Source organism: Pristis pectinata, chromosome 2 (assembly GCF_009764475.1).
Source record: "Pristis pectinata isolate sPriPec2 chromosome 2, sPriPec2.1.pri, whole genome shotgun sequence".
Lineage (NCBI taxonomy): Eukaryota > Metazoa > Chordata > Chondrichthyes > Rhinopristiformes > Pristidae > Pristis > Pristis pectinata.
The window spans coordinates 90,134,211-90,159,750 of NC_067406.1; the positions used below are offsets into that span (position 1 = coordinate 90,134,211).

General features: G+C 41.4%; 1 protein-coding gene across 1 annotated transcript; it reads right to left on the reverse strand.

Moving 5' to 3' along the window:
- Positions 1 to 13,894: 13,894 nt before the first annotated feature.
- LOC127567370 (interleukin-8-like) lies at positions 13,895 to 18,297 on the reverse strand. Its single transcript, XM_052010218.1, has 4 exons — positions 18,199 to 18,297; positions 15,222 to 15,354; positions 14,607 to 14,690; positions 13,895 to 14,025 (listed from the first exon to the last, which is right to left on the reverse strand). Exons 1-4 carry the CDS (start codon positions 18,257 to 18,259, stop codon positions 13,968 to 13,970), a joined length of 336 nt encoding a protein of 111 aa, XP_051866178.1. The 5' UTR covers positions 18,260 to 18,297; the 3' UTR covers positions 13,895 to 13,967.
- Positions 18,298 to 25,540: the final 7,243 nt, after the last annotated feature.

The following is a 25,540-nucleotide window of genomic DNA, read 5'->3' on the forward strand; positions in this document are numbered from 1 at the left end:
AGATATATAATTCTATGTTTCAGGTTGAAGATATGATGAAGAGTAGTATGGAAACCCTGCTTCAATGAAATTGGTCATTTTAGTGTATGAGTATAAGGGTACTTTTAAAAACTTGGTGCACAAAACAGTATGGGTTTTGGTCTTTTGTTGTCTTTTGAGAGCTATTGTCTTTAACAAAGGATATTTGTTGACTGCTCTACCTCTGTTATTTGCAAGCAGTGACACAAAAGAACCTATAGTCATTATGCTTCCTCTTTTTATACATTTTGTGTACACAGAAGAATTTGTATAAGTTCAAATAAAGATGCATTGAATAAGTATAGTTCTCAGAATTTACCCCCAAGACTTACTGTATTAGAATAGCAAGTCAGGCTCTCTGGTCAACACTCAAATCGAAACACACTGTGAAATGCATCTTTGTGTAGAGTGTTCTGGGGGCAGCCCGCAAGTGTCACCACACTTCTGGTGCCAACATAGCATACCCACAACTTTCCCACCCATACGTCTTTGGAATGTGGGAGGAAACTGAAGCACCCAGAGGAAACCCATGCAGACACAGGGAGAACGTACAAACTCCTTACAGACAGCGGCCGGAATTGAACCCGGGTCGCTGGTGCTGTAATAGCGTTACACTAACCGCTACACTACTGTGCTGCTGTACTTGGAGCTTGGTGCAGATCCAAAAATGAATCACTCATGATTCAGGGGGAGAGGCTACCTGTGAGGTTTTGTGTTGGGTGAGTTTGGGACAAGGGTGTGGCTGCTCAGTGCTGAGATAGTGGGCTGGGGCATAGCCTGGCTAAAATGGTGATTACGGGCCATTGTTGGGGACTGGCAGTGGCTGCGGTATGTGGATAGACCACCCAGATCCTACGATCTCTCTGATCACCACCTGTTGGATGTGATGGGAGCTGCTGTCTCCCTCTCTTCAGCTGCATGGTTCTTCCCAGGCAGTCGCTGGCCATTGAGTTTGTTACTATTGGAGAAGTCTCTGGGCTAGGAAGAGCTGCGGAGCCAAACAAAGAAGGGGAGGTAGCAGCAGCCATCGCATCCACAGGAGGTGATGAGGGAGAACGTAGGATCCGAGCGATCTGTCTACGGATGGAGCAGGTGCTGCCAGAAGCCAGAACTGACCCATAATCACCATGTTGACCCACTCACTCCAGCCCTTGCAGCAGCTCCTCTGCACCCAGCTATGAGTGATCCTTGCTCTGAGAGGACCAGCAGTGAGCCTGGGTTTGCACTGGGTTCCCAGCACAGCAGTGCGCAGCCATGAGCAGGAGTCTTAAAGTGCCAGGGTTATGTATCTGAGTGTTCAATCCAGACAGCCAAGGTCATCATAACAATTGAGAGCTCTGCGGGTAACAGTGTAACTGCAAATAAGATGTCTCCACTTTGGGGAGCACGTAGCTAGGCTACAGAGTGTAGTTTGAATGTGGAGCATTCCAACACAAAGACTAACTGAGACAAAACCAGAGATGCCTTTAAGGTTTGAGTTTTTACACAGCATGATCTGTGTTTATTAATCACTTTTAAGATGGCAAAGCTTACAGATGTTACATGAGAGAAAAAAACAAAAGTATAGTAGTATTTTTAGATCAAGCAGGATGATGAGTTTTTTGGATGATAAACACCAGCACAGATGATTTATTGCAAATGGCATATGCTGAGGATCTTATGTAACACCAAACACATTTAAGTGATGTTGCTCAATCTATTGGCTTAATGTAGGAATTGATCTATTTACAGCAGGGAAAGGAATGCAATAAGAATACTTCAACTGTTGAAAATTGCCAAAGCTGGAAATGTAAGATAAAAACAGCTGGCAATACTCAGCAAATTATGCAGCAGGTCATGTTTTATTTCATTTTTAGTTTGTTCTTCAGCTAGGAGTATTGCCAGAAGCTTTTGGGCTGGAATTTGCAGGGAGTGGGTTTCCATCATTAGCCTGCTGTTGTGAAAGATGGGAATGTTCTTTGTGAAGCAGTATTGCAATATGTGATACTTAATTTCTCCCTTGAAACTCGACTGATCCCAGATTGTGGTTTAAAAATTCTCTCACCTGAATGCTACCAAGAAAACACCTTTTAATAACTTAGGTGTTTAGGAGAACAAGACAAACACAAGGAAGAGGATTGTTTGTGGTCAAGAAATTTTACTTTTCTAGATTTTGTGACATTGCCCAAAGAGCCATAGTTCCCATCCTTATGAGCGTTCTGAATCTCTTCTGCTCTTACATGGGTCAACATTGGGGTATGACAAGAAAACTACAAACTACCTTCAGTGAACAATTCAGGATGTTGAAAGATGATATCTGCCTTGTAATAATAAATGGGATAATTATAGAAGTTGGGGAGAAATCTCCTCCAGTGAGGCCAGGCTACCATGGTATCATACAGCTGGAGTCACTGATATTCCAGTTCAACAGGGAACCTTATTCTCCTTCATCAGAGAATGGGAATACTCATGGACAAAATCTAACTATGGTTTAATTTTCCCTTTTACTGTCCCTTGAGCAGAGCTTTCTCTATTGTCTCTGGTAATGTTTCACTAGGTGTATTGAGTACAATTCTGGTGATGGTATCAGATTCCCTTGGAACATTCAAAAAGCAATTGGATATGTACTTGAATGTACAAAGTAATGGGGAAAGCTGGTTTGTGCATCCATATTGGACAGTTTCAAAGAGCCAGCGCTGGCACAATTGGCCTTGTGATCTCAATTTTGTTCTAATAGAAACCTATGGAGAGCATGCTGGTTTGTTCTTCCATAAAGTACCTTTCGTATTGGGACCCTATTATGAAATCCACTCCTTTCCAACTTGTGTGTCCTTGGTTGGGCAACTTGAATCCCCAGTGGCCTCTTGCTCCACAATTGTCAGAATCTGTCTTACTCCTTCTAGTTGCTTGTTTCATGATGTACACTGTCTCCTGTATGTAGCCAGTAAATTTCTTCTGGGTGAAGGCTAACCATTCTTATTGTGGAGAGCCTATTGGTTCCTGCTGTCAGCTTCAACATTGATGTTACTATTTGGACTGTTCCTGATACTCTGTTCAGCAAAATCTGGAAAATGTGTGTGCAGTTACCAGCATGATGAATATCACAAAGCTGATAATTTAAATTCTACTGAATGTGATCTGGGCAATGTTTGGAAGAACTGAAAGGGAGGGGGATGGGATGGGGGATGATGGGGGGGGAACAGTGCAGGGCAGTATATATTTTGTCAGGACGGCAGGAAAATTCATTGAGCTTGGCAGCATGAAATGGCCATGGCTTCTAATGGCATTAATTGGGTTCCCAATGTGCAAGGTGCAATAGATAATATTGCATACATAATAGATAATATTGCAGGACAGGCCATATAGATAATGGCCAGTTCTGATGAAGGGTCTCGACTTGAAACGTTGACTGTCCATTTCCCTCCATAATTGCTGCCTGACCTCCTGAATTCCTCTAGCTTTCTGTCTGTTGATCCAGATTTCCAATATTCTACAGTCTCTTGTGTCCCTAGATTAGGGCGACACGGTAGTGTAGTAGTTAGTGTGACAGTATTACAGCGCCAGCGATCGGAGTTGAATTCCCGTCGCTGTCCATAAGGAGTTTGTATGTTCTCCCCGTGTCTGCATGGGTTTCCTCTGGGTGCTCTGGTTTCCTCCCACATTCCAAAGATGTACGGGTAGGTTAACATGCGTTTAAGTGGGCGTCATGGACTCGTTGGCTCGGAACGGCCTGTTACCGTGCTGTATAAATGTTTAAAAAATAATATTCATGTAGCTTTGCTACTGCTCAGAATTAACCCCTTCATATTCTTGAACAGAAATGGGTTCAATGTTCAATGCAGTGAATATGCAGTGAATCTTATAAATGTTGATAACATTGATGTGCATTTTTTTGGAAGTCTGTTCCTCCTGTGCTCTTCAAAGAAGATGATAATGTCAATGGATGGCATTTGGCTGAATTCTCTTTGCTGTCACCTGTACCAATCTTTGTGGTTTGCAAGAACAGCAGCTATTAACCAATAATTTATCTGAGGTGATTGGAATCTGCAAGGAATGCTTTTCTTTCCTCAATAAAGAGGGACCTTGGACTAAGCATCATGTGTCATGGTATTTGCAGTTTGCTGAGCATCGACCATATTTGCCATGCAAAGTCCTGGTGGATCTAGCTGCTTTGGATGGACAAATACTACCCAGTTTCGATGAAATAATAAATCTCTCAATCCCTGAACATCATTTCAGATCAAGTGTCTTTGAGCAGCCAATTGCTAATCATCTGCCTGCATAACCAAGTTCCTCCTTTCCTATTGAATCTTCAATAATTTAAAAATAAAGCACAAGAGAAATATGTGCACTTTCTTCATTGCTGGAGTAAATGCAAAAGTTCAGTGATTTCTGTGGTATCTAGAAGTATGGCTTTTAATGTATTTATTTTGGGTCTAATGCAAAAAAGATTTCATGTAGGAGACAATGTTGGATCTTAAGAAATTTGTGGTTCATCGAGGAGAAGGCCAGAGACTGCGTATATGCTGCTGTTCTGAGAAATGGCAACCGAAAGAGGATGCTTTTGGCCATCACCATTCTATTGTGAACGAGCAGAGCTTTTGGCAGCTATCGGATCTTGTAAACCCTCGGCATTTAGTCTGCTGGATCTATCGCCCAGGGTATGGAATCCATTAAAAGATGCTATTCACCCTCTTCTGTTCTGCCAACAGATGGGATCAGTGGGGGGAGGGAGCCCAGTGGGAGGAGTGTGTGGGTGATGAGCAAATGGAGTGGGTGGAAGAGAGGAAAGGAACAGGGTGATGGGGGGCTGGGTGGGTGTAGGAAGCACTGGGCAGATCAGGAGGAGAGAGAAAAGGGACAGAGGGAGAGCAGTTTACCTGAAATTGGAGAATTTATTGTTCATGCCGTTGGGTTGTAGACTACCCAAGCAGAATATGAGGTGCTGTTCCTCTAGTTTGCATTTAGCCTCGCTCTGGCAGTGGAGGAAGGGACAGATACGTCAGTGTGGGAATGGGGAGGGGAATTAAAATGGCTAACAATTGGTAGCCTGTGGGTGGCTGACAGGTGTGGAAACAGTTACAAACGCCTGGAAGGCTATGAAAGTAAAGCAATGATAGACCAGAATATTTTTGTGAAATTCAAATGAACATCACTTGGCACCAAAAATTTCAAACAAACGTCTTTTTGCCGAGTGCTTTTTTTTTTACAAAAAAAGTGCTGATTAGGTCTTTCAAAATTTGGAGAAATGGGATTGGTATGCACTTCACACTGTAACAGATTCCCAAAAGGTAGATAGCTGGATATCTATAAATACATATTTATTAGTCACATGTACATCGAAACACACAGTGAAATGTGTCTTTTTGAGATACTGTGACTGTGCGGGGGGCAGCCTGCAAGTGTCGCCATGCTTGCAGTGCCAACATAGCATGCCCACAGCTCCTAACCCGTATGTCTTTGGAATGTGGGAGGAAACTAGAGCACCCAGAGGAAACCCACGCAGACACGGAGAGAGCATACAAACTCCTTACGGAGAGCGGCAGAATTGAACCTGGTTGCTGGCGCTGTAATGGAGTTATGCTAACTGCTACACTAGCGTGCTGCTGAAATCTTACTTCAAGATCAAGATCTCAGAGTCATGTCAAATTAATTTATTTTATTGTTACAACCCCCAGCTACTTTGAGATTACAGCTATTACCTGATCACAGATGACCAGTTCTCACATTTTTTTTAATTTCAGAAATAAACCTTACTCACAATAAAATATATATACAAAGAGAAAAAGCACAGTGCAAAAACTTTTTACATTCTGAATGTCATTTGGTCAATACATTTAGTATCGTTAACACTTTGTTTTGAACTACAGCACCATTGTCACTCATTTGGTCCCCTGAGATGATACAACCTTTCAATGTTTGAGGGGCTTTCCTACCTGACTCAGCCCCTCCATATCCTGTAGTGGAAAGACCTGAGAGTGTGGTCCTTCACCACAGAGCCTTTGTGTTGGCAGCACCAGGCTTCAGTGCAACCCTCAGCATGTTCTCCTGCAGCCTGGATTCTGCCAGTTGGTGGCATTCCCTTACGGATATCTCGCTGTGCAGGTTTCCAATGGACTGCGTGTGTTGATGTTGATTGAAGCTCTGGTCCTCTGACTTTGAGAGCTTTTGACCACAGTCAACCAAGCAGGCGGGCCCAAGCCCCTCTCTCTATGAGCCTTTTGATTTCTCTAGTGAGCCCAAGTCTCGCACAACTTGTTACACTTCACTTTCCACAAATGTATTTTGTTTATTCCTTCAATTAGTGTTGGAGTCTACCTGGCTATTTCATCAGTAAACGCATCATCTTTATCTCCTCTTCGTACCATTGTTCAGTTCAGCTCCACTGACCCTCATGTTGATGTTACAGTGACCATTCCTTGATTAGGCAATTTCCTGCACTTCTCTCAATAAACAGGGTTTTAACAATCAATGTGAGTACCATATGAAATGAATACCGGCACACTAAATCATATACATGTATGTGGACATGCTAAATACTGCTATATTATTACAAGATGGGCAGCCAGATTCCCTTTGAAAGGGGACACTGGAGCTTTATGAAGGTAGAAAGTTGTCACTCTGACTTTCCCTCTCTGGACAGTTTCCAGTGCACTCATCTCAGTCATTGTTGTTTTCAATTGCCTTTCCTGCACTTTTGTTAAAATAGCTGGAGCCAACTTAAATCGAGGACGAGGGAAATATGATTCATGGGATCTTTGGAACTTGTAATTCACCTCTGCAACATGATTCAATCCTCCTCCAAATTATCCACCTCAGCCTGATCTTGAATTAGCTCATTTAGTAATTCAGTGAACAATAGTGGTCGTATTGATCACACACTCTCAAGCCTCATCCAGCCTCAGTCACTACTTGTTACAAATCCTACAGCAAGCTTATTGCCTTCCACCCGAGGTGGATTCTTGCCACATTACATCCATTGGCCTAACTCTCCAGTGAAGTGGCTTTCTTGTAACTTTCAAGCAAATCACAGATTCCTCTTCTAAACTGCTTGCTACAGAGCACTGCAAATATTCACTGTCCAAATGATTCTTTGAACTTCTTTGAATCTTTGAACATACACAGAATGGGCTGCCCTTCACTTTGCAGCATCTCACCATGATCTGAATTTCTGTATCACTTGATGTTGTGTTCCATAACTTTGCCTTTCCATCTCATCTGCAGGTGTTGCCACAATCAACGCAGTGGCAAATGAACTGCTCTTGCAACCAGATACCTGAACAGATAACAGAGTAAATGTGTGTGTTTCATAAAAGCACTCCTATAATCTCAAAATGTATATTTTTCATTGATGCTTCTAACTTGCATTACAGCTCCACCTCTGGAAAAATCAGCCACTCACTGCTGTACAATGTTCCCATAGCCCTTGGTTCTAAATCATTTGATCTTTTGGCAACCTCTTATGCATGCATTCTTTGAGTCTAGTTACCATCAATAGGTAACTGGACCCATGGTCTGCACTGGTGACCCAAAAGTTCTTCTGTGCCATAACTTTTTGTATGGGTGTCCATCACTAGTTTACTCTCCCGCAAGGGAAGATGTTTGAGGTATTTCTGATAGACATTGTGGTTCATAATAAATCAACTTGCTTGGTATCAACATGCATACTTATTGTCAATTAATAAGGTGACTATCAACATTCATGACAATACATTTTCTCCCAAAGTAAATTCCATTCCACATACCTGTCTCCACGTCTTCACTCTCTGTTTCCAGTGCATGGATCTTACTTTAAAGGTGCTGGTCTGCATCGTTTCTCCCAGGAATTTGAGGGAACTAGGGACCACAGTCTTTGTAAACAGTTACCCTTTTTTGGGTCTTGCACTGTAATGTGCCCTATTCATAAGAACATATAAAATAGTAGCAGGTGCAGGCAACAAGATCAGAATCTGAATCAGAATCAGATTTATTATCACTGACGTATTTCATGAAATTTGTTGTTTTGCGGCAGCAGTATAGTGCAAGACATAAAGATTACTATAAGTCACAAAAATAAATAACGCAAGAGCGGAATAACAAGGTAGTATTCATGGACAGTTCAGAAATCAGATGGCAGAGGAGAAGATTGTGGCAGATCTTCTATTTCAAAGCCATGTTCCTGCTCCATTATCCCCATGTCCCTTGATTCCCTTAATGTTCAGACATCAGATCTTTGATTGAATGCAATGACTGAGCCTCCACAACTATCCAGGATAGAAAATTCCAAAGATTCATCACCCAATGTGTGAAGAAATTTTTCCTCATCTCAATTCTGCATAGCTTATCCTTTATTCTGGGATGTAACCACTTGTTATAGACTCCACCACAGGGGAAACAGCCTCTCTGGCCCCAGTTCTGTAAGCATTTTGTAAGTTTTAATGAGACATCCTCTCACTTTTTGAAAATTCCAGAGAATACAGGACAAGTTTACTTAATTTTTCCGCATGTAGCAAACCTGCCATCCCTGGAACCAGTCGAGTGAATCTTCTGTGACAGTGAATTTTCTGTAGCAGTTAACTCATTGAGTTGTCTTAAATGGGAATTTCATGACATCCATTTCAAGGCTCCCTGTGTTTAACACCCATGCGATCCTCAGCCTTCCCGACTTGGGCATTCAGTTGTTTTCCCATTGAACCCATTTGCAGCATCCACATGACCTGATCGTCAAGTAGATGATCACAGCGCCACTATCATTTCCGAGGGCTTGTTTCCCATTTGCACCCTAGCACGGTGCCCTCAGAAAAACATTTCCATACTGATGGCTGTTCCTCTGGATCCTTTGAAGTTTAAGATCAGTCAAACAGTTTTGCTCGAGTTCTATTTTGTTAACAGCACACATATTAAATAACCCCACAGCACTTGATCTAAAAAGTCTGAAAATCTCACATTTTAGTCAGTGTACTTTGGTTGCAATTGCTTAATTTGCAACTCTTAAAACCTTTGAAGGCACTGTGTTAAAGTATTATTTCAAAGTTTTTGCAATACTTTCTTAAGTCACCTCATCTTATGGAGTTAATAAATTCACAGTCGTTTTGAATGTCTCTGGCCCATGCACCAGTAATATTAGTACCTCCCTCTTTCCTCCTGTGCCAGTGTTGCTCTGTTCTGTCCCTTCCTTCAGGGCCCTGACTGTACTGTTCATGCTCAGGAACATCTCCACTTATTTGGCCACAGGGCAAATCGTTGAGGCTTCTGGTACTTCTCAAGATCACGAACATAAGCACTTTATCCACTGCCTGTCATTAATGCTGCTGTAACCAAAGACCCACCTCTCAAACCTTGCATTTGGTTTGTGTCCTGCTACTTCCCCAAGCAGCAACATCCCATACTGGTCTCTATATATAACATCTGTAGAATATTTTACATGACTGGTCAGTAAAGTGATTAACAAGGATAGAGCTTCAAAATAAAATCTTTATTGGAGATGAACATGCATGATTTATCAAAGCATCAAAATTTATATCAATTTGTTACACATAGTTCTTGAAGGTACGCACATGCTCATATTCTACAGTTCCCATTTGTAAATGTAGATTTGTAAAAATAATCCAGGGATATATGTAAAGACTTCTAATGATACATGAAAAAGTGAAATGAAACACTAACAGAATAAACAATTACTGGGATTGTGTATTAACATTGTCTATTTATAAACCCACGATTACAAAATAATTCATCAACTGATTTCCAACAGTATAACAATTTAGCTGTGCTACATTACATTCAGGACACTGAACAATGGGCAAGAAATCCCTTGTGTGGTACAAAGTTTATGTTCCAGGTGATTTTATAATAAGCCTGATCATGAATGACTTCTGAAAATTTATTCTGAGCCTTCTATTTGTGTGATGTGCACACTCATAGAGAATTCACTGTGCTATCAAACATCATGCAATACATGTTTCAGAAAACCATAGAAACCATAGAACAATACAGCACAATACAGACCCTTCGGCCCACCATGTTGTGCCGCCCTTCAAACCACACATAAGACTATCTAACCCCTTCCTCCCACATATCCCTCTATCTTAAATTCCTCCATATGCTTATCTAACAATCTCTTGAACTTGTCCAATGTATCAGCCTCCACCACCACCCCAGGCAGCGCATTCCATGCACCAACCACTCTCTGGGTGAAAAACCTCCCTCTGACGTCTCTCTTGAACTTCCCACCCATTACCTTAAAGCCATGCCCTCTTGTTTTGAGCATTGGTGCCCTGGAAAAGAGGCGCCGGCTTGTCCACTATATCTATTCCTTTCAATATCTTGTATACCTCTATCATGTCTCCTCTCATCCTCCTTCTCTCCAATGAGAACAGCCCTAGCTTCTATAGTTGATCCTCATAATCCATACCCTCTAATCCAGGCAGCATCCTGGTAAATCTCCTCTGCACCCTTTCCAATGCCTCCACATCCTTCCTATAATGAGGCGACCAGAACTGGACACAGTACCCTAAGTGTGACCTAACCAGAGTTTTGTAAAGCCGCATCATCACTTCGCGGCTCTTAAACTCGATCCCCTGACTTATGAAAGCTAACATTCCATAAGCTTTCTTAACTACTCTATCTACATGTGAGGTGACTTTCAGTGGTCTGTGGATATGAACCCCCAGATCCCTCTGCTCCTCCACACTCCCCAGAATCCTGCCATTTACCTTGTACTCCGCCTCAGAGTTTGTCCTTCCAAAGTGTACGACATCAAACTTCTCTGGATTGAACTCCATCTGCCACTTGTCAGCCCAGCTCTGCATCCTATCAATATTCCTCTGCAAGCTTCGACAGCCCTCCACACTATCCACAACACCACCAATCTTTGTGTCATCTGCAAACTTGCTAACCCAGCCTTCCACCCCCTCATCTAAGTCGTTAATAAATATCACAAAAAGCAGAGGTCCCAGAACCAATCCCTGTGGGACACCACTAGACACAGCCCTCCAATCCAAATGCACTCCCTCCACCACGACCCTCTGCTTTCTCCAGGCAAGCCAATTCTGAATCCACACAGCCAAGCCTCCCTGGATCCCTTGGCCTCTGACCTTCTGAAGAAGCCTACCATGCGGAACCTTGTCAAATGCCTTACTAAAATCCATGTAGACCACATCTACTACACTACCCTCATCAATCTTCCTGGTCACCTCCTCAAAGAACCCTATCAGGCTTGTGAGGCAAGATCTTCCCTTCACAAAACCATGCTGGCTGTCCCTAATCAGTCCATGATTCTCTAAATGCTCATAGATCCTATGTCTTATAATCTTTTCTAACAGCTTCCCCACCACAGACGTAAGGCTGACTGGCCTGTAATTCCCTGGACTAGCCCTACTACCTTTCTTGAATAAGGGGACAACATTTGCCACCCTCCAATCCTCCGATACCATCCCCGTGGACAACGAGGACTCAAAGATCCTAACCAACTGTTCAGCAGTCTCCTCCCTCGCCTCACGAAGCAGCCTGGGGAATATTCCATCAGGCCCCGGAGACTTACCTGTCCTAATATTTTCTAACAACTCCAACACATCCTCTCTCTTAATATCTACATACTCTAGAACATTACCTTCAGCAACACTGTCCTCAGCATCATCAAGACCCCTCTCCTTGGTGAATACTGAAGAGAAGTATTCATTGAGAACCTCACCCACTTCCACATCTTCCAGGCACATCCTCCCACCTGTGTCTTTAATCGGACCTACCTTTACCCTAGCCATCCTTCTGCTCTTCACGTACGAGAAAAAAGCCTTGGGATTCTCCTTAACCCTACTCGCCAAAGCCTTTCATGTCCCCTTCTCGGTCTCCTCAGCTCTTTCTTAAGTTCCTTCCTTGCTACTCTATATTCCTCACGAGCCCTCCGATCCTTGCTGCTTACACCTTATGTATGCGACCCCCTTCTTCCTAACCAGTTGTTCCACCTCTCTCGTCACCCATGGTTCCTTCACCCTACCATTCTTTCTCTGCCTCACTGGGACAAATTTATCCCTAACATCCTGCAAAAAGATCCCTGACCATCAACCACATCTCCATAGTACATTTCCCTTCAAAAATGTCACCCCAATTTATACTCTCAAGTTCTCGCCTTATAGCCTCATAATTCACCTTTCCCCAGTTAAATATCTTCCCGTCCTCTTTGCTCCATTCCCTGTCCATGACAATTCTAAACGTTATGGAGCAATGGTCACTGTCCCCCAAATGCTCGCCCACCGATAGATCTGTCACCTGTCCTGGTTCACTACCTAAAACTAGATCTAATATGGCATTCCCTCTAGTCGGCCTGTCAACATACTGTGTCAGGAATCTGTCCTGGACACAGCTAACAAACTGCACCCTGTCTAAACCTTTGGCACTAAGTAGATGCCAATCAGTATTTGGAAAGTTGATGTCTCCCATTATAATAACCCTGTTATTTTCACATCTTTCCAAAAACTGCCTCCCGATCTGCTCCTGGGGGGCCTATAGAATACTCCCAGGAGGGTAACTGCCCCTTTCTTGTTCCTAACTTCCACCCATATTGACTCTAGAGAGGATCCTTCTACATTATCTACCCTTTCTGCAGCTGTAACTGTGTCCCTGACCAGTATCGCCACCCCTCCTCCTCTTCACGCCCCCTCCCTATCCCTTTTAAAACACTGAAAACCAGGAATATTCAATATCCATTCCTGCCCTGATGTCAGCCATGTCTCTGTTATAGCCACAATATCATAGTCCCATGTACTAATCCAAGCTCTCAGTTCATCTCCCTTATTCCTGATGCTTCTTGCATTTAAGTAAATGCACTTTAGCCCATCCACCTTACTACTTTTATAGCCTATACTCTGCTTCTCCTTCCTCAAAGCCTCTCCACCTGTCAGATCTGACTTTACCCCATCCCCTTCTTCCTCTGACTTACTCCTCCGGTTCCCTTCCCCCTCGCAGTCTAGTTTAAACCCTCCTGAAACACCCTAGGTTTGACATCACTTGGGAAAAATTCTTTGTCACATTCCATGCTTGTGAAAGATAATGTGGACCTTGCGTATCAATACAGTTTGAGGTCTGTTTTGGCATTACTAAAAGAGGGATTGTGTCTTTTCTCTTCTAGGTAGGTCACACTTTAAGTACTTTTCTTGGTCTTTGTTCCCCACCAAAATGCTTGCTGCTCTTGTTCTCAGGGACCTTAGTTGCCTTTTTGCATGATGCTGAAGCTATACCCACCCATCTCAAGTCTAGCTGGCTCACCACCTATTCTGTATCCACAATCTTCTCTTCAAACCAACCCGTCCCCCACAGCCACTACCTACAACCCACCTGGCTTCATCCACCAGCCACACAATGTTGTTTGGCTGGTGGGAGTGGGTGTTGAAGGGGACGGAGGGAGATGTGTGAGGTGCGGGAGGTATAAACATACCCGCCCTTCCCATAAATAGTGACACAATAGCACACATTTTCTTAAGAAGCCCTTCAATTTCTAGCCCAACACCTATTCAAATGGCATTCCATAATGTGTTGTTTTCACATTACCATTGTATCTGATTACATTGTAGAGCTGGAAATCCTGTAGTCAAACACTGGCCAATGTTCAAACTTAATAGCTTAAAACATACAGTTTCAAGCATTTTATCCATTTAATTCTACTGAAGGAATAATTGTTTCAGATACTTATGAGCAGTAACAAAAAACTAAAATTCCATTGCATTTTTAAACTTCGTATCATTGTAATTTATTGACTAAAATATTTTGGTATATCAAAAGTTGTGGCTCAGAAGCTATATAAAAGAGTTAAACACAATTAACAGATTACAAAGATTTGTGTGGATTTCATATATTTTCATATATCTGGTGACCAACATATAGGTGAGACAAACAGAATACATTTCAGCTATGGACAGGACTATTACAATGCGCTTAATAGCAATAGTTTGGCTCAGTAATGGATTTAATCTGCTTTTTGGAAGGGGCACTTTGTTTCATTCTGTCAATGGTTTTGCTGCAGTACTTGGCAGAGAGTCTTCATTATTTTTGTTTCTAGAATATGACAGGAAAAAAGATAAAGAGAGTTTGAAACATTAGTTTGGTTCTAATTGCTGATCACATTTATTAAAATTTGCTGGCTAATATATTGTATCCTAATAGGAGATTAGTGATTGAACGAAAGCAAAGTTAAGTGAGAAATGTCATCTTTTGGATGAGCTATAAAACTGGACATTAAAGTGTTCAACCGGGTGGATATAAAAGTTTCAATACTCTATTTCAAAGAAGATCAGTATTATCACATTGGGTTATTCTTCAATCAACCAAAATAAAAATTATCTGGTTATTTTCACAATGCAGTTTGCCAAGTGCAAATTGGCTACTGCATTTTCCACATGATAACAGTGATAACACAAAAGTAATTAAATAGCTGCAATGACTTTTGAGATGTCTAAGGTCCTGAAAGACCTTATAATACACGTCTTATAAATCCATGTCTTTCATTCACATCCATAACATGCATTCTATTGAACGTGAGTAGTGCATTATATATGAGTAGGTAGCTAGCACTGCATACGATTAAAATCCAGATGATACAAAAAATGAATCATTTTGCAAAAATGAACATGATTTACCTTTCAGTCAAGATATTAATAACTTTTTTGACCCATGTAGCTTCAGGATTCACACAGACCTTTATCCCTTTCTTCAGGGTAATTCTGTAAAGCATAATGAGAAAACCTCTTGGTTGAAATGAGTAAGATGTGGGACTGCCTCCAGCAAATGACTTCTCGATCACAATTTAAATGAACAGTGATTTAATACATTTACTAAACAAGAGACAGCCAGTAAATGAATACATTCAAAAGCACTTACCAAAAGAAAGGCCATTATGCAAACTGATGTAAAATTCTGATGAATTACAGATAAGCCTTTGTGACATCTGTAAACTTTATTGTCTTAAAGTACTTAATAAAAATAGATCATGCTAAGGACTAACTCAGACCTTAAAAAGACAGTTGAATATGTTTATATCTACATTTTCCCACAGTTACTGTCTAAGGAGCCGGCAATAAATATGTGATTTGAATTTTACCAGTATGAGTAGTTGCCTATTCAAAATAATGTAAGATTTATTAATTCAACCTGCTCTGCAAATATCAACCAAACTATAATTTTTCAGACTTGTGAAGTTGAATTCTTTGCTTCACTATTGGAGTATGAGAGGTTGAATTTACTTCAGTACTTACACAATCTCCACCCTTCTGCAGTGGGGGCCCGGAGGAAAGATGTCGATATGTTGAAACTTGCTTGGATGAATGAACTGAGATGAGACTTTCACACATCTGCATCTTGAGATTTTTTGACCTGCTATACACAGACCTACAGTGAAAGAAAAAGAACAAGAAAGGTCTACAATGGTACCAAGAAAGTTGAAAGTAGGTGAATAAAATTGCTACCATTGTTCAGACTTCTTGCTTGAATAAGAACTTACTTTACAATATAGAAGATTCTATCTAAGATGTGGTTTTCCAAATTCTTACTCAATTGTGAGATTTTGCTAGTTGTATAAGTTTAGAACTTTGGCTTCAAGCTTTATGATTTTCATTATAATCAATTCAAAGGAAAATTCATAAATTACTTTCTATTTTACAGAATGCAATGTTTGTGTTACGCGTGTCCCCACATTCTGCAATTGATTTCATTCTCTTCACATCCTTTATTAGCTAACTATCACTAGACAGGTATTTTTTTCTGTGTTTCTGATTCTTCATCTATCGTTTTTTAATGCCATCCATCGATCAAGGGATTTAGGCAGACACGTAGATTAAACTTCTTTTGTTTTCAATCTTTTTATTAGTTTTCAAATTAATACAGATTGATATATAGCATCAATATTTATACATGTAACACAAAGAGATCAGGATAACAATCATAGCATATAATCATAAAGAACAATAAAATATAAAAAAAATCTGTAGATCCAACGACCTCTTAGTAAATGAATATAATATAAAAGAAAGGAAAGAAAAAGATTTATTATATAAATTTAAAAGAAAACCCAAATCAATAAAAAAATTATAAACAATATAAACTAAACAAAAAAAACTTTTTAAAAGAAAAACAAACAACAAAAAAAAGGAAAAAAAAACTTGGTTAAAATTTCTCAGTAGAAACAGAGCAATATTATGTCGTCAAGTCCGTTCCTCCAAGTTGGAAAGTTATTGAAAGGGGATCTACACCATGTGAAAATATTGAATAAATAGACTCCAAATATCTTCAAATTTAAGCGAAGGATCAACAGTACCACTCCTAATTTTTTCCAAGTTTAAACATGATATAGTTTGAGAGCATAGATTAAACTTCAATCAGTTTCTGAGCCTCATCGATTGTCTCCTAACTAATAAAGTTTAAATGACTGAGGTGTGGGAGTCAGGAAAATTCTTGCAAGATCTCAGGGGAAAAAAGCTTTCTTGTGAATCTATGAATGGGATTTTATTTTGTGCTTATCAAGGTGAATGGTGAATACCAAGGAATGGAATTTATTCTCATTTCAGGCAGGCAGTGTTGGTATCTTGTATGCCACAGTAAGACTGTAGCACAGAAACCTGTAGAATGAGGCCACAGCACACCCTACTGCACTAATGCATCAGTTCATTTTCCACAGGCATTGAAGTGAGATTGTTGAAGTAGTCTAAATTGGAAAATGCTGTGCTCTGTCTTTACCAGGAAGCGCTTTAAGACCATCAAAACTCATTTGTTATTGTTTGAAAGGAACCTCACCAGTCCCAGATGGAGTAAACATTTATGACATTGATTGAGTTTGATTTTAATTACCCAAAGTGAAATAACTCTGGTTTTTCATCAGCTCCAAATCCCCCAATACCATTAAAGCAAAACTTAGGTAAAGCACTCCACATTTCAAATAAATGTGAAATTTTGCAGTGAAATATTTATTTTACAATTATTTTCAAATTTGTTTGAAATGTGGGAACAATTTGGATTTAACCTTAGAAGGTGACAAGTAGTTTTATGTTTTATTAAGGACTATTGAAGATTTTATGAGGGTTATTTGCTTTGTTTGACAAATCAAAAATGTCCAGTTGTCATTTAAAAATTGTCACAGAGTAAATAATTTAAAAATTCTTCTTCCTGAGGAAGAGTAGAACGTAGTATGAATTAGTACACCATAATTGGAGCAAAGAACAATGCACCTTTAAAAAAATAGGTTAAGCATTTGAAATAGAGGTAGATGCAGGTCAATAGATGAGGGAGGGACAATGGGATTAATTTTGGACTGCTCTACCAAAGAGTTAGTGTAGCCTGATGCCTTATTTGATGTCTTGTACCATAGAATTCAAATCTTATGTTGTTAATAAATGTTTATAATATCCTATCTACTGTATCTTTATATGTAGTAGTATATGTATCCTTCCCTAATTTGTCTGCAGTCTTAATACTTTTTTTGAGGGGAAAATATCTCTAAAGATACAAATTTCCCTGGTGCATTCTACAGAGGTAATGGGGATAACTCTGAGTACCTGATGGTGACAGGAATCCTGTCTGCTAACAGAAAATATTGTAAAATTGGTCTCAGTGTTTCACTGAGATGACTCAAACTGAATTGGTTGCTATCCTGTTATGGGCACCAGCTCAATACAAAGTTGCATGCAAGAGAAAGGCTCTGAATAATTTGGAATTGAAACATGTATCCTTTGAAAATGAAAATATGTCTACATTATAATTGTAATGGGACAACAGTCCAAAGCACCAGTGGTGAATGCTACTGACTTCAGTCTAGATTAACAGATTGATTGGATCCAAACTTATCTACACTGATTCATCTCAGAGCTTTATTTCACCCACTGAAGCTCCCAAAAAGAAGTCAGTATTTTAATTTTTAAATCAGAGTAAAGCCACCACAGATTAACCTTACTGAGATGTCTAAGTTAGGTTGGATTTTGTTTCATATGTGAGACAGTGACCATCTGTACCTGCAATACACCCCCTTTCCTTTTAAATGCGAAGATGGTGTAAAATATATCTATGAATGTATTCAAGCAGTATATGGCAGATAATCAAACACTTTCCAAGCATTTACATTTATCATTTGCACTGTATTTATAGTAACATGAATATGTCTATTTTACTCCAGAATCAATTAAATCCATCATCAATATCTGCCAATCATCCTGTTTTAATTTAAAATGCATGGCTAGTACTTACCATGATAACTTAGGCAAATGACAGCTGCTGCCATCAACAAAAATGTTGTCTGAATCTTCATTGTCAGCGAGTCTGTATCACTTCTGGTCTTCAGGAGCAGCTGACAGCCTTCAGAATGTGTTGCTTTGGTATGTCAGACCTTGTATTTATTAGCAAGTGCAAAGGAAGTTAGGTCATCAAACCGAAGAAAATGACATAAGCATAATTGAGTATTTATGCACTTTTGCCTTTGAATCATTTCTTCCAAAACACAATACAAGGTTGAACTTCTTTTAGAAAAAGTGACGAATTATAGATAAACTCTAAAGATTATTTCTTGGCTTCCAGTATTTCTATATGAATAAAGCAACGTATTGGTGCAACTTCCCTCCCTCTGGCCATTCTGAGTATCTTCCTGTCTCTGTGACCACTCCAACAATGAAAATTCCAATTCAGCAGTCCTCATGAAACCAGTGCTCTGTCACATAAACATTAAGTATTTACCTTTCCACAGATGCTGCTTAACCTGCTGAAGGTTTCCAGCATTCTGTTTTTATTACAGATTTCCAGTATCTGTGGTTTATTTGATTTTTGAATTTCAGCTTTTTCAACCCTTTTTCTCTTTCATTACGTTGCTCATTGCATGCTTCATCTCTGTTACATTCCCCCTAAATTACGCTAGTTTCAAAAAACAATCTAACAGCACCTGCTTTGATATGTTGAGCAACTTAAAAGCCTTGTTTAACTGGTTTGTAGTCCTGTTAATGGAAGGCCTGGAGTGGAGCTGGAATGTATTGGAATGCAAACTTACTATTTGAGGCTTTGTGAAATTCTGTTTCCCTTGGAAATCTAAGAAGATTGTCTCATTTTTAACATTTCTTAAAATTTTATATATAATCATTTGCATTTTTATCTAATCTCCCATGAACCTATGAAGTCACTGCAGCAGGCAAACACCCATCCAAGGCTGGATAGGTGGCTGCATTTGCTATTAATTCCAAGCCTTCAGGTCGAATGGCTCTAATGGTTCAATGTATCCCAATCAGTCTGATGGTTTATCCCTTGCTTATTGATTGAGAAGAGAACTCAGACCGAGAACTAAGCAGGTCTCTTCTCAAAAGTGCAACCTGCTTCACTGCAGCGGGGCTTGGTGCCTGGGGGAGATCAAGACTTGCATACACCTTGATACAGTGACTATTGTAATGTAAGTTTACAATTCACTACAGTTAATGATTGTATCCATTTACTTGTGTTTTGTTGAAAGCACATTGTTTTGTGACCTTGGGATACCTTACCAAGATAAAGGCCAACTTGCTGTTTTTGCAGGTGTGCAGCATACTGCACCTCAACCAGTCCCATGTGCAATTGATACAATTGCTGCTTCTCCAGCTGAGGGTTTTCTGCTATAGAGTGGCAATTACACCATCATTGAAGCCAAGAGGTTGCTGCCTACCAATCTTAATCATGGATGTAAATGTACATTTGGCTTATCACTGTCTTGCGCCTGAGAACGTATGACTGGCATCTGCCAGCAGCTCCAACTCCTGCTTTCCTTGGAAATCTAAATATTTGTTGCGGGGCAGTGATTTTAACTGCATCTTTGGTCTGGCAGAACTGACAGTGAAGTGCACATCACCTCCAAAGTCCTGACTGAAACTGTAAAAGATGCCAGGTTGTGCAATGTCTTCAGCAACCCTGTAGATGGAGTAAGACAGCAGTACATGTGGTCAAGGCCAGATTGTTAAATCTGATCCTGGATGGTCTTCCAGTTTGTATCCCAAATACACATGGTCAGATCCACTGATCTCACGTCACTGACTGTTGTCTCCTACTGGCTCTCTGTTACCTACAGGAAGATCAGAAAGCTGGATTAGGGGTGTGGAAGCTGAATGTGAAACTGATGATCCAGAAAACATTAAAGAATTTACAAGAAATTATGAAGGTTGACAAACTGTGAAGCCCTCCATCCCAACCTCAACCCCCCCCCCCCCCCCGATTTCTTAATGCACAGGTGAGAGAAAATCAAGGTGAACTTCAGGAAATTCTTCATTGGAGAAGTTCTTCAGAAAGTGAGAGGGAGGTAGAGTGTGAGGGAAATGTATCAATTCCAGAAAAGCTTGCAGCATCTGCTTTTGGTTCAGTGAATGGTGGTGTATGTTGAGGAAGAGGTCCAAGGGGTAAGGAACCAGCAGGCCTTCTCATTTGCCTTGGAGACCTCCAAGGTCATCTTCTGATACAGAGTCTGTTACATGAAGCAGGAAGAGACATGCTCATGCTTCTTCTTCCAAAAGGTTCACAAATTGCATAATCCCTCTTCAGTCCCTCAATGTTTTTTGGAAAAATTTCATGTTCAGCTTCTGTATTGTTCTCCTGTAAGAAGGAGGATGGCTCAATAGCATCCTTGCAGCCTGATGTATCCAGGTTCTGGAAATTCTTCCATGCTCTGCTACATGACTTGAATGCCAGGGTCAGCACAGTTTCCTAGAATGTCTTGTCCTCCATCTCTTGAAGGTTTGCATGACAGCAAGTGGGCGAGTCTGCACCACCTGTTAACTCTGGATGAGATGACTAGGTCTATCTGTTCCTCTGAGATGAACAAAACTCCCAGAAGCAATGGATTGCTGACTGAGTTGTGCCTGGCTCTCTGTGTCTGGGTTGACCCAAGCCTGCTGGAAATTTACAGCACCCCACCTCCAGCTGGCAGCATGTCAGACTCCATTTGGAAAGGTATCATCAGCCTTATCACTACGCATGTCCATCTGCCACTTCTTTGCCCATTCGTCCAACCTGTCCAAGTCCTTCTGCAGACTCCCTGCCTCCTCAACACTACCTGCCCCTCCACCTATCTTTGTATCATCAGCAAACTTGGCCACAAAGCCATCAATTCCATCATCCAGATCATTAACATACAACGTGAAAAGTAGCGGACCCAACACCAACCCTTGCGGAACACCACTAGTCACTGGCAGCCAACCAGAAAAGGACCCCTTTATTCCCACTCTTTGCCTTCTGCCAGTCAACCAATCTTCTATGCATGCTAGTACCTTTCCTGTAATACCATGGGCTCCTATCTTGTTTAACAGCCTCATGTGTGGCACCTTGTCAAAGGCCTTCTGAAAATCCAAGTAACAACATTCACCCACTCTTCTTTGTCTATCCTGCTTGTTAATTCCTCAAAGAATTCCAACAGATTTCTCAGGTAAGATTTCCTCTGAAGGAAACCATGCAGACTTTGGCCTATTTTATCATGTGCTTCCAAGTACCCCAAAACCTCATCCTTAATAATGGACTCTAACATCTTACCAACCACTGAAGTCAGGCTAACTGGCCTATAATTTCCAGTCATTTGCCTTCCTCCCTTCTTAAAGAGTGGTGACACTTACGATTTTCCAGTCCTCCGGAACCATTCCTGAATCTAGTGATTCTTGAAAGATCACCACAAATGCCTCTACGATCTCTTCACTTACCTCTTTCAGAGCCCTGGGATGTACTCCGTCCGGTCCAGGTGAAATTATCCACCTTCAGACCTTTCAGCTTCCCAAGCATCTTCTCCTTAGTAATAGTGACTACACTCACTTCTGCTCCCTGACTCTCTCGAATTTCTGGCATATTGCTGGTGTCTTCCACAGTGAAGACTGATGCAAAATACTTACTCAGTTCGTCCACCATTTCTTTGTTCCCCATTACTACCCCTCCAGCGTCATTTTCCAGTGGTTTGATATCTACTCTTGCCTCTCTTTTACTCGTTATACATCTGAAAAAACTTTTGGTGTCTTCTTATGATATCATTAGCTAGCTTCCCTTCATATTTCATCTTTTCTCCCCTTATTGCTTTTTAATTGCCTTCTGTTGGTTTTTAAAAGCTTCCCAATCCTTTAGCTTCCCACTAATTTTTGCAATATTGTATGCCCTCTCTTTCGCTTTTATGCTGTCTTTGACTTCCCTTGTCGGCCACGGTTGCCTCGTCCTCCCTTTCGGATGCTTCTGCCTCTTTGGGATAAACTGATCCTCCGTCTTCCAAATTACTCCCAGAAACTCCAACCATTGCTGCTGTACCGTCATCCCTGTTGGGGTCCCCTTCCAATCAACTTTGGCCAGCTCCTCTCTCATGCCTCTGTAGTTACCTTTACTCAACTGTAATACTGATTTTAGCTTCTCCCTCTCAAATTGCAGGGTGAAATCCATCATATTATGATCACTGCCTCCTTTACCTTAAGCCCCCTAATCAAATCTGGTTCTTTGCACAACACCAAATCCAGAATTGTGGGCTCGACCACTAGCTGCTCTAAAAAGCCATCTCAAAGGCATTCTACATACTCCTTCTCTTGGAATTCAGTACCAACCTGATTTTCCCAATCTACCTGCATATTGAAATCCCCCATGACCACTGTAACATTGCCCTTTATACATGTCTTTTCTATCTCCTGTTGTAATTTGTACCCCCACATCCTGGCTACTATTTAGAGGCCTGTACATAACTCCCAACAGGGTCTTTTTACCCTTGCAGTTTCTTAACTCTACCCACAAGGATTCTATGTCACTTCTTTCTAAGGATTTGATTTCATTTTTTACCAACAGAGCCACTCCACCCCCTCTGCCCACCTGCCTGTCCTTTCGATAGGATGTGTATCCTTGGAGGTATAGCTCGCAGTTGTGATCTTCTTTCAACCATGACTCTGTGATGTCCACAACGTCATTCCTGCCGATTTCTCACTGCACTATGAGCTCATCTACCTTATTTCATATACTGCATGCATTCAGATATAACACCTTCAGTCCTGTATTCACCACCCTTCTTCTCAAATTTGTCTCTATTTTGCCTGAAGTTAAATTCTTATCTCTTTCTAAACTTTCTGTCATATTCTTTATTCTGGAGACTTCAGTAACCTCTCATGTACTCTCCTTCCTTTTTACTTTATCCTTACTTTTCCAGTCTGTTGAACCCGTCCCCCTACTATTTAGTTTAAAGCCCTATCTACAGCCCTAGTTATGCGATTAGCCAGGACCTTGGTCCCAGCATGGTTCAGGTGGAGGCCGTCCCATCAGAACAGCTCCCTCCTTTCCCAATACTGGTGCCAATGTCCCACGAATCCATCTCCACAAATCTTTGAGCCACACATTTAACTCCCTGATCTTATTGACCCTGTGCCAATTTGCCAATCCAGAGATTATTACCTTTCTCTTTCTGCTTTTTAATTTAGTCCCTAGCTTCTCAAGTTCCCTCAGCAGAACCTCTTTCCTTGTTCTACCTACGTCATTGGTACCCACATGGACTATGACAACTGGATCTTTCCCCTCCCAATTCAAATTCCTCTGCAGGTCAGATGAGATGTCCCGAACCTGGGCAACCATGCAGGCAACACAGCCTTCGGGACTCCCGATCCTTGTGACAGAGAATTGTCTCTATTCCCCTGACTATACTATCCTCAAATACAATTACATTTCTCTTCTCTCCATCCTCTTGAATGACTCCCTGAATCACAGTGCCACAGTTTGGTTGCTTATCCTTCCTACAGCCCCCACTCTCATCCGCACAAGGAGCAAGAATCTCAGACCTGTTGGACAAGGTCAAGGGCTGAGGCTCCTCCAGCACTATCTTTTGGATCCCCCTACCTGCCTCACTCACAATCACACCCTCTTGTCCCTGACTGCAGACTGAATTTGATGTAGTTAATCTAATGGGTGTGACTGCCTCCTGATGCTGAGTTTAGACCTGAAAAATCAACTATCTCTTTGCCTCCACAGATGCCAGTCAACCACAGAGTTCCTCCAGCAGTTTGTTTTTTGTTCCAGATTCCATCATCTGCACTCTCTTGTGTCGCCAATTGAGTCAAGTCTGGAGCTGTTGATTCACCTGGATCCTACCTGCAACACACTCAACAGGAAGACCCCTGACAGTCTTGAGCCACTATTTAACTCAGACCAGGAGAAGATATCACACACTTACATGATGGGCATGCTCTCCAAAATGGGTTTGAGGAGAAAATTTGCAATTGTATATGATGCTCTACACTGACTTTAGTGACACAAACTGAATCAATTGGTGGGAAATGCAAAGTTTCTTGAACAAATCTGCAATTAAGCAAGGCTGTTTGCTCTTTTGGTTTGAGTGGTCTTTCAAATTTCTATTGAGTCCATCAGGAAGGATGTTGATGATCCCAGCCAATGGAGGCACCCTGGCCAAAGCCTCCCAGTGTACGGATGAGCCACCATATTCTGTTCAGATCTGCTATTGATCAACAGATTGATGAGCACTGCGACCAGTTTGACCTGGGGTTGGAGTAAGTAGCAAAAGAGCAGATCATATGCCTTGGCAACTGGCCTGACCAATCCTTTGTTCCCTTCACTATCAGGTCTGATTGAATGTGCTGGGAATATGGGGCTGTGTCATCCATCAGGAACTTGGTGGAACGCAAGCCAAGGTGGAACAGAAACTGGGAACGTGGGAGGGATTGTCCCTCTCAATTATAGGAAATAACCTGGTTGTCAGGTACAAGGTGCCACAAGGTACTATGTGGCAGATGTAAGTGTTGCCCTGGCCCGGAGGTTATGCTGCAGCAGTCACCTGGGCTGTCTGGAGATCATTCAACAGAGATATGGAGTACCAATTTCCAGAGTTAGGGAAGAAAAATATGTTCAATCTGATGACTACCTTTGTGTGTGACTACATCAAGCTGTGCATTCATAGTGGGCATGCAAACACCAATTGCGTACTGAGGTTCTATGTGTTCCTGGTCTGGCAGAGAATGGGTCTGGCCATGTACTGCACTGTCTGCATCTTGTAGAAACATTTATGCAGAAGAGCTCCTCTGTGCACAAGTTAACCAGGCAGTGGTCTGCATGGAATGTCATTTCCCTGCAGGAAATGGTGCATCATGAACAGATGGCTCTCCAAGCAGACTGTCAATGTCATTTGACAGAATGCCTCACCACCAGCGCTCGCAAACAAACACCAAGACCTTGCTTGGCTGATGGTGAGAAGGGCCCTACCTGTGGAATCTTCTCCCCTTGAGGTGACCGGGCAATGATGAGACCATTATCTTTCTCCTGGAATATGCATTCGTCCTGGAAAGAAACACTTCATCAAGGTTCATCCCAAACAGCTGTGTAAAACAGGGCTCTGAGCTCTATGGGTTATTCCCAGGGATACACGCCGAGTGAGACAGCAATTGCTGCTGGAAGGTCATCAACTTGATGACAAATGCCCACTGGCCTAATTGAAACTTGCTAGTCTTTCAGTGCAAGGAGTTGTCCGCAACTGAATGTTGCAGACTGGCACATTCCAAAAGCAGAACTACGTACTGAGGTATTCATTGAAGTTGAGAAGGCTCCGTGAAGGAAGGGCACACCTTGCCATCCCACA

What these genes read in the sequence shown, in the direction of transcription:
- LOC127567370 (XM_052010218.1), bottom strand. Translation starts at nt 18,259, where the DNA reads ATGAAGATTCAGACAACATTTTTGTTGATGGCAGCAGCTGTCATTTGC. An exon ending in CATTTGCCTAAGTTATCATG is followed by an intron (nt 15,355 to 18,198) that starts GTAAGTACTAGC and finishes CTTTCACTGTAG; the next exon opens with GTCTGTGTATAGCAGGTCAA. An exon ending in TGCAGAAGGGTGGAGATTGT is followed by an intron (nt 14,691 to 15,221) that starts GTAAGTACTGAA and finishes TATGCTTTACAG; the next exon opens with AATTACCCTGAAGAAAGGGA.